The 10527-nt window shown below is 34.7% G+C and overlaps 1 protein-coding gene across 1 annotated transcript; it reads right to left on the reverse strand.

The window, feature by feature from the left end:
* Window positions 1-1043: 1043 nt before the first annotated feature.
* On the reverse strand, window positions 1044-6224 carry LOC146902511 (uncharacterized). Its single transcript, XM_085737661.1, has 3 exons — window positions 6156-6224; window positions 4376-4438; window positions 1044-4298 (listed from the first exon to the last, which is right to left on the reverse strand). The coding sequence occupies exon 3, from the start codon at window positions 4247-4249 to the stop codon at window positions 1394-1396; it is 2856 nt and encodes a 951-aa protein (XP_085593787.1). The 5' UTR covers window positions 4250-4298; window positions 4376-4438; window positions 6156-6224; the 3' UTR covers window positions 1044-1393.
* Window positions 6225-10527: the final 4303 nt, after the last annotated feature.

Below are 10527 nucleotides of genomic sequence, written 5' to 3' on the forward strand. Positions count from 1 at the left end.
CCAAATTTTAAATCATATTCATCAACTTTGTTTGACATACAGGATGGAGTATCTTCCTTTTTTTTTTTTTATGGTTCCAATGTCATCTTCCTCTATACAACTGATCTTGCTCTCGGAGCAGATCCTGATTCTATTAGAGAAAATACTAATTGGATCATCAAATTTGACACAAAAAACTATTGGTTGGCCAGTAGTATGAATTCATCCGAATTGCTAAATAGATGGAAGAGACAACAATTATGCGCATCAATTGATTTTGAGTTTAAAAACAATTAATTAACCATTGATAGCAGCTGCAAAGGGTTTTTTCTTTTTATAAAAAAAAAATATGCCAACATTTTTAAAATCTGAAAACTGCAGAGTTGCCTGGCCTAAATTTTTGTGTTGTGATTAAAAGTTTTGTAAAAACTAAAATGACACAAAAATTATGTTGGACAAATACCAAGTAAAAAGACTGATGTTGATTGTACAAGGACGTTGAGTTGAATGTTTTAAGAAGTTTTTTTGTTCATTGAAAAAGAGGGGTAGCATTGGCGCAACTGGTAAAGTTGTTGTCATGTGACTGAAAGGTCACGGGTTCAAGTCCTGAAAACGGTCTCTTGTGTAAAACAGGGTAAGGCTGCGTACAATACACCAAATGGTGGGACCCCTTCCCGGACCCTGCTCTCTTGTGTAAAACAGGGTAAGGCTGCGTACAATACACCAAATGGTGGGACCCCTTCCCGGACCCTGCATATGCGGGAGCTCTAGTGCACCGGGTTGCCCTTTTTTTTGTTCATTGAAAAAATAGAGGGGATGTAAAAATTGCAAATAAGTGATAAATAAAACTTATAACCCTCTTGCTCTCAAAAAAAAACTTATAACCCTCTATTTTCCTGGACCATCCATGATGGTAAAAAAGAGTGATTGCAGCATGCTAAACGGACCCATGGTGTAGTTTCAAAAACTTCTTAAAATCACGTTGAAAAAGATGCATGAAAGAAGTGAGAGGAGAAAAAAAAGAGATTATGTTCATCATGGCTACTCAAGTCTACGGTCATACAAACATGCAAGAGAAAGATATCCATAGAAAATTAAAAAAATAATAAAATAGATACGGTTGTAAACTCTCAGTTCCTGTCTTGGTTTATAGCCCAATAGTAGACAATTCACAATATAACTGGGATTCAAATGAACTAGAAACCAAAGCCACGGATGCAACCAAGAACCGGCACAACAACGGCAATTTTTCCTTCAAGAGCTAGCCGGAACAATACCAAAATGTTACACCGGGCTATCATATCAGCAGACACTAGTTTCATGTAATTACAAAAAGTCTCCAAAGAAAAAATTATCAGTCCAGCAAATTTCAAAGATATCAGTCGCACAAAGCTTCTTACTCACCAAGCTTCATCTACGGCCATAGGAATGAAGGCGGTAGCGCACCCGGATCAAGTTCCCAGAAGCCTCTCAGATCGCCATGCTCTTCTGTTAATTTGAAAGCTGGAATTTGGTGAGAGAACCTAAGCAATTCTTTTCTTGGTATTCTCAAGTTGCCTGAAGAACCTTCTATTGACTTTCCCCTGAAAACAGAACTAAAACCAGTAACATGCTCCAAGATTGAAGTCTCTATAAACAAATCAGCTACTTCAAGAACTTCAACTATGTCATACTCCCAATTTTTAAGGTCAGAACACTTGATTTTATTTGACCATTTCCTATATAGAGCCCATACTTCCCCTTTCCTCGGATATATTGTGTAATTCTTGCCAATAGGATCAGCTTGTACTTGATGTGAAATACAAGACAGGTTACTGTAAATAGAGAGAAAATCTTTTGTTTTAATGACTTTAAATCTGCCACAGGAAGTAAGCATGCCGTCATCTTCCCATTTAGTGGTATTCTCTGGCAGCCAGCAGCAAGCAAGCCAATAAACATGCAATTCAATAGTAGGACTAGTGACAACTTTTTTAATCTGACCATAGTATTTCGGCATTCCATCCTCATCACTGTAAAATGCCCATATTTGACCAACCTGGAACTTATCAAGGGACCTCCCAGTTTCAAAGTTTAAGAATTGAGCATCTGGAATTTCAAAAGCTTCTGGGGTTGAAGCTGAAGCATGGCAGTCATCCATATCATCAAGAGAATCCTTTACCTCAGTCAAATTGCTTGTGTCAACTTTGACCTTGGGAATGGATACAATATCTTCAGGTGACATCGAGGGTTTTGATCTTTTTGAAGTCCTTGCATTCTCGCTGCCACATGAACTATGCCCAGTCTTCACATCCAAATTTTGAGTAACAGCAATCTCTTCAAGATTCATTGGTAAAGATGCAGGATCAAATTCTAAATACCCTAAATGAATGCCTACTCCTTCCTGACCAGTCATTTTGAAAGATGGAATCCTGTGAGAGAATCTAAATAACTCCGCGGATGGAATTTGAAATGGCTGGTTATCTTCTTTCATAATCTGAATGAAGATGCTTACAAAACCTTTCAACTTACCTAAGTATGCAACATATACACCCTCACCTTCAACATAATCTGACAAGATTTCAACAAACTCGTATTCATACTGCCTATGAGATTCCACATCCTTGTGCCATGTGATATCCCAATTTTTGAAAAGAGCCCAAGTTTCACCTTTTCTAGGATACACTTGAAAAGTATTGCGGCCATTCCTTTTGAACATAACCAGATGAGAAAACGTCAGATGATCTTCAATGATTTCAGTGTTACAAAGTTTAAATTTCCCACAAGCAACAGGCAATTCCTCATCTACCCATTTGATTTCATCATTGTCATCTGGATGTGGTTCAAGCCATGTCGCCTGCAACCGAAATCCAGGAGAGAGTACTTTTCTAATTAACGCATAGAATCTAGGCATGCCATCTATTGAATCGTAGATAGCCCAAATCTGCCCAGGTGCAAAACTTTCTTTTTTCCTGTCCTTGTCAAAATCACTGAACTCTGCATCAGGATAAACATAAGCATTTGGACAATTTGATGTCTTGGAGGTTGAACCTGGAGAAGAATGCTCTATAGTTTTATCCATCTGCTTTGACCCTTCTGCAGCTTCTTTTCCGCCTGCCCTTATCTTTTCCGCCTGTTTCTGTTTTACCTGTTCATCTTTTGGATCAGCTGCTCCATTCTGAACATTTGTTTTAGCAGTCTCCCCGTGACTTTGACCATCACCACAATGCGATCCATTCTCCTGACCCCTTTTTGAAGGTCGTAATAAGTCATTGTCAGTGCCATTCATGTTACCACTGTAGGAAACATTATGCTTCTGTCGCACAGATCTACGTGGCTGCTCAGTTGAATGGTTTCCTACACCTGGAAAACCATTCTTACCAGCAACTATTTCATCTTCAGAATCACTGCTGCTTGTAGAATCAGAGCTTTGACTAAATTCTTCCACTTGATTCCTCTTTCTCTTCACATCTGGCTTTCTAGAGACACCAACAGGGCCTTTTTTCTTGAAAGGCTTTGTATTGGACTTCTCAGCATGCGAGTTGCCTTGAGATCCAACATTCGCCTTGGAAGCTTGCTGACTTAGGTTAGTTGTCGGTGATGTACCTTGCATATCCAGAATATATGCAACGAAGAGCCTGTGGCATTGTTGACAGCGAAGAGATTTATTCAAAATTTCTCTGTAGTACTCATACTTCACGGAACAAAATGGGCAGGCAGTCCAGAAAGTACGGCGCACACCGTTCTGCTGCTGTGGAGGCTGCTTATTTTGCTGCTGTGGAGGCTGCTGGGTGTTCGAGTTTGTAAAATTGGGCCTGACATTGTTTTTCGTTGCAGAATTGAAATTCGTAGGAACCTTCGGTTGATTAGAACGCGGCGGCATAGCAGTTTTGTTCACATTAAGCTTCATGTCATACCTAGTTCGTTTTTCTCTGTCTGAAAGCACTCTTTGAGCTTCTCCAATCAGCTTAAATGCAGCTTCTGCACCGGCAAACTTGTTTTTATCGGGATGAAGTTGAAGAGCAAACTTTCGGAACTGCTTCTTAATCATTGCATCACCGGCTGTGCGTTCTAGCTGAAGAATTCCATACCAATTGATCTCATCACCAAATACTTTCTGCTCAGCAGAGCAGTGCACATCACAAACAACAAGCATTTGAGCTATATTTTCCAATACAGGATACAGACGCTGAGCCTTAAGAGCAAATTTACGAGCCCCTGCAAAATCCCTGTTTTCCATCTTCTTTTCCGCGATTTCCTTGGCCCTTAAGGCCTCTTCTTTGTTGCAGTCCATCGATGATCCAAATCTTAAAACCGTAAAGTGAGGGATGTAGCCAAGTGCACTGCCAAAAAAATATAAATTTTATTTGATTGCTCCGAGAACAACTTAACCAAATTAAAAAGCAGAGAGTGAACATACCTTCCAATACCCCACCTCCACCAGTCTCCCAAAAGATATACAGCCTTCAAATTTACATCTGCCCTGCATTGGTCAATTCAAATCTTGAAATAATGTGTGAACCGTTGAAAAACTTTTGATATTAAAACATAATTCCAATCATAAAATCATTGTATCAGCATAGATGGATTAAACACTTGAATCCAACCAAAAAAGAATAGTACAATCAATAATAGAAGCCTCTGACACAAATTGTAAGCGACCCCATCTGTTGTGTGTGTGTTAACTTGTTAGACTGAAACCAATTCAAATCTTGAAATAATGTGTGAACCGTTGAAAAACTTTTGATATTAAAACATAATTCCAATCATAAAATCATTGTATCAGCATAGATAGATTGAACACTTGAATCCAACCAAAAAAGAATAGTACAATCAATAATAGAAGCCTCTGACACAAATTGTAAGCGACCCCATCTGTTGTGTGTGTGTTAACTTGTTAGACTCAAACCAAGCAAAATGAATACAAAAAGTGAAAATGAGGATCCCTTTACTTTTTGAAAACCTTGCACACATGAATGAAACCAGAAAGCATATCCACCAAACAGCCTCCTTAGACAAAATCCAGTTCCAAAATTTGTCACGGAAATTTAAAAAATTACAAAACAACTGAATCTGGATAATCATTTCCCAATACAATCCCAACCCATATGCACAACAAGTCAACAACCTTAAACAAGAAACTCAAAGGAACATTCACTATTTTCAGTCTTCAAACTAAAGCATGCAACTTTAGAACAAAAAAACACTTAAAACCACAACTACAAATCAGAGGCAAAGGACACCTAGGAAGCCAATGCCAAATCCTTCTAGAAACAGAATAATACAACATGTATTATTCCTTCATGCCAAAAACTATAAAGATGCTCATAGTTATGGTAACAAACAAACACGAATTTCCAACACATAAGTTCAGGCAAACTCTGAACTTCCAACCCTATTCCCTCCTTCACTCATTTCCCACAGTTAAATACCCCTTGAAATTCCATCTTCCCAACCCCTAACTAGCATTTCTTCTTTTCTCTATCATTTAATGCACCATCCCTAACTAGAGTTTCATCAAAGACATATTTTCGCAAAGTAAACAGACCCTAAATAAACACATACTCTAGGAAATAAAAACAAAAAATGTTTACACAGGGTAAACAAACCCTAAATTTTCCAGCTACCCTCCTCCGCGGTTCACTCCTTTACTTTCAGACCACCAAATTCAATTGTTCGAAACAGCCCGACACCCAATGCATGTTAGAAAAAACCCTAATCCAACAACTACATCAAAAGCAGTCAAACAAACTAAGACCATTTTAAAAAACAATCAAACAAATAAAATCCATTTTACAATCTAATTCACATCATCATCAAAAGGGTTAACACACCAACACACATTCTTCAAACTCCAAACCAAAACAAAGATCAAATCAAATGACAAAAACCCTAATTCATTTCAAATAAACCTCGGCAAGACTAAAAATTGAGCAAAAAAACATCACAGAAAAATCTCGAAAAAAATTATAAAAAGGTAGCATTTCATTCATGAACCAAAATATATTAGATTCGTCACCATCTAAGGTAATGCACTCAAAAAACTCAACATGCATAAATTACAGAGTAAAAATTAAGAACCCTAAATTTCGTTAAGCGGTGAAAAAAAAAATAAACAAAACAGAAAAGCGGAATTTAGAATAGAGAGGATCGAAAAGGAAAACAGCAAAGAGTGAAAATGAATAGAGAAAAAATGGAACCTTGGCAGTAACTGGTTGCGGTGAAGAAGAGAAATTGAAGTGGAGACCAAGTTTCTGACTTGTGAAAATGACACAAAACTGCACAATTTCCTTTAAATATTTCTTTACCCAACACATTTTGCTCATTCCCAACTGAAATTCCAAAAATACCCATGTGTGAGTTAACATGCGTATGGGTATTTTGGTAAGTTCAGTTGAAAATGAGAAAAAAACTTTTGGGAAAAGAGCATAATTCAACTTCTTAAATATTGCTCAAATCTTCATCTCATCATCCAAACCCATTTGACCCAAAATCATAAGATTTCTGCTCTCCCCTGCACTTTTCGCTCGCATCCAGCTGAAAATACTATAATGCCCTTGCGTTAGTTAACTAACGCAAGTGTAAAAAAATGTACAAGTTAAGTTAAGTGGCGCATAGTGGCTACTTTTTTTTAATTTATTTACTATATTCAAATTATTTTATTTACTTTATTCTAAATTATTTGTTCACTTCATTCTAAATTATTTATTTGTTGTATTCTAATTTATTTATGCACTTAAAATAAATTCAAAATTAGAAAATAAATTCTATTTTATTCTAATTTATTTATTCATTAAATACAAAATTAGAAAATAAATTCGATTTTATTTATTCAATATTTATTTATTCAATACATAATCATAAACATAAAATAAATGCAAATATAAATACAAATAAAAAAATTAATAAATATAACTCTCGTTTTATTAATATCATTCAAACATTACAATAATTAATAAATATATTTTATTTGAATTCACTAATCTACTTATTATCTTTTTACCCTCTTAGGGTGAAAAAGTTATTTTTACCCTCTTGGGTATATAATGATAGCTCTTGGGGGAAATAGTGATCAGTCCTGTTGGGGAAAATGACATCAAGATCCCTTGAGGTAAATTTAAATTTGGTTCCTTTTATACCCTCAGGATGATTCTTTCTACCCACGGTAAAAAGATTTTGGGAGCAAAAGGAAGCAAACATAATTTTACCTCAAGAGATGATGTCCTTTTCCCCAACCCGACTGACCACTATTTCCCACAAGAACCGACCACTATATACCTAAAGGAGTAAAAAAGAGTCTAGAGACTATAGAAGAAAAAAAGAAGAGAAAGAGGGGGAGAGAGTGGGAGGAGATAATGTGAGATGGTGTGAGGAAATGAGGAAGTTTGTGAGGGTATTTATAGGTAGGAATGATAACCTAGTTTGTATCTACCATAAATGTGGTAAAAAAAACATGTAAAAGTGGTTAAAAACGTGTAAATTGAATGTTGAAAACCTGACCAAAGTGAAAAAAAAAAACGTTTGTTCTTCAGTTTTGACCACCGGCCAACTTGTGTGAGTTAACTCGCGCAAAGGTTCAGTGGTGCGTGACTTAAGTCACGCAGAGATTTTAAGGTGCGTGAGTTAAGTCACGCAGGGGTATATTTGGAAATCATGTTGGGCGCGAGCAAAATGTGCTGGGGGAAGAGTAGAAATCAAATCATAAATACCAAAGGCCCATTGTTTTGTCCGCTCAAACACTTTCTTTCAACACTCATTTTATTATTGGATGACAATGTTCAGATAGACATTGCCATTTTAAAATAATCTCATTATCCATATGGATTTATGAGATAATGCAACATACATCTTTTTACATTATTGAATTGTTATGTGGGTTAATTATGTTTCTAGTCCCTATAAAATAGCGACCTTGTAAGTTTAGTCCCTACTTAATTTTAATAGCATTTTTAGTCCCTAATTTTGTTTTTCTGCATTGAGTATTAGTCCCTACTCAATTCAAATTTGTTTAATTTATGCTTAAACTCTTAAATTTTTGAACAATTTTTTGCAGACATGTTTAGAACATTACTAAAAGTTCGTCCGCAAAAAATTATTGAAAAATTTGATTTCTACATTCAGATTTTATTATTTTTTATCTTTAACTTTTGTCGTTTTAAAAAATTCATATTTAATTCATTTCATGTCAGAAAATTCTAAATTTTAGTAAACGAACCTTTCATAGTGTTCTAATCTTGTCTCAAAAAAATCGTTCAAAAATTTAAGAGTTTAAGGATAATTAATCAAACTTTGTTTTAGCAGGGACTAAAATTATAAGTAAATTTTTTTTTATAGGGACTAAAAATGCTATTAAAATTAAGTAGGGACTAAACTTACAAGGTCGCTATTTTATAGGGACTAGAAACATAATTAACCCTTGTTATGTTGATGGCCAAATCTCATTAATATGCATGAATGTTTTATAATCAAAAGAATTACTATTCATTAGTCTATTATAGATATCATAATTATTACAATCAAGTTTTTCTTTGTAAGTTTTTTTTTTTAAGGATTCTTTGTAAGTTATTACTAATACTTTTTCATTAAATCAAATGTAGATGTTACTATGACATTTTGATGGGTGATATTTCCTATCATAGTATTGAGAAATACATCTTGCATATCGTTTAATATGTAGATGTATCTCATTTGTTACACCAATACAATCCTGACATAATGTGGTGTATTAAGCGTATAGGATTATCATGCGGCACGACTTCATAATCATGTTGCCATCCTTGTAACCAGGTCAAATGATATTTGTCATTCTTAGGCTAAATAATAGAAATAGTTGATATGAAACATTTTTCAATAATTGTATGGTTTTATTCTAATAATTGCTTCTATATTTTCTCTATATATGTAATGTGTCAAAGTTCAATGAAAATCATCACAAACATTTGTGTATTTATTTGATTGTTTATGGTATCAATCCCAAATAGCTTTAAAAAAAGAAATTTTGTTTATAATAATGATTAAATGAAATATGTATTATGATTACGATTGTATTAAAGAATGGATCATTGAATTTTGTGGTAGATAGAATAAGAAAATTGTTAATTTACTTAAATAATATTAAGATAGGATATGATTGAGATAAAATTCGATATTTTTATTGTGACCTACAAAATCAAACCCTTACTTTGCCAAAAGGTAAATTGTTTGCATCCAAAGGAAATTCTTAAGTTGTTTTGATCTTCAATTGTGGTTTTTTCGAATTAACAACTGTAAATTAAGACTAAGACTATTAATGGTTCAGTTTTGAGAAAAAATTAAATCGAACCAAATCATAACAGTTGTTTAGATAAGAAGAACCGAACTGTTATCATTGAAATTGGTTATGCTATAAGAAAAAAAAAACAGTGGAAATCGGAGAATTGGTTCAACTTGTTCTTTGAGCATGCAAAAAACATTTTTGATCATATAATGGTATTTTAAATTACTTGTATATGGTGTTAAAAGTATTTTTTTTTATCATTATGGAATGTAATCGCTCGCAATGTAATTATCATTTCGATTTTTGACAAAGACAACAACATTGCATTATACCTCCTCAAAAAACACACTGCATTATACAACACGCACACACACTACAAGCACTTTTTAAATAATTTTTCATATCTTAAAATTGAATACTATAATTTTTCAAAACATTACTACTTTATGATATAACTAATTGACACTTTAGTTAAAAAAACAATTATAAATCATGTTAGGATGGGGCACCGTTGTTGCAACTATACCACGTTACGGTCGTTTTAATGTTGCCAGATCTAAGTACATTTGTATACGGTTGCATCGTCACAATACTTTAGAGGATCCGTGACGGTTGAACATAGTGTATTGTGAGCCTTTATCAACAGTTTTTTTAATTGTTTTTGAAGCAAAAAGGGGTCGAAGCTCAAAAAAGGAAAAAACTAAACCTTAACGAAACGCGGAGTCTTGGTATACAACTCCACTACAACCAACTATTTAACCAAGACTCAATATGAGTAGAACACTGGTCATAGTAAATCATCACCAACACACGCGATATTAGTCAAATCATCCGCACAAAAATTCACTTCTCTATAAATATGTTCACAAGAACCTCAATCCATTACAAAAGAAGTCGGTCAATGTTTTGAAGCAAAGTACAACCAACACTGCTCTACACTTATTAGAGTTGATCGAACTAACAATACAATCAAACTCAAATCAACATGAAGCTCCACTCTTTTGAAGCCGCACTCCCAAACAAACTTCAATCCTTCAAAGACTCCCCAAAGTTCCACCACAAATAAACTACAACACCATATATTTTTTGAGAAACCACAAATTCATTCGCCGTTATTTCCGCACAATATCCCTCCACAACTTGCACTCAAGTTACCCTTAGAAGTGTTGTTGATGTTAAGACTAACCCAGCCCATCACCAGTGGTGTCCAACAAATATCCTCCATGGCTCCACCGCTAAATTAGCATATGATGACATAATCATGTTGTATACCTTGAAAAATCAGTAGTTATTTGAAAATAAAAAAAGAGACGCCG

This window comes from Medicago sativa, chromosome 8 (genome assembly GCF_051527215.1).
Source record: "Medicago sativa cultivar Bolivia chromosome 8, Bolivia_mono, whole genome shotgun sequence".
NCBI classification, from domain to species: domain Eukaryota; kingdom Viridiplantae; phylum Streptophyta; class Magnoliopsida; order Fabales; family Fabaceae; genus Medicago; species Medicago sativa.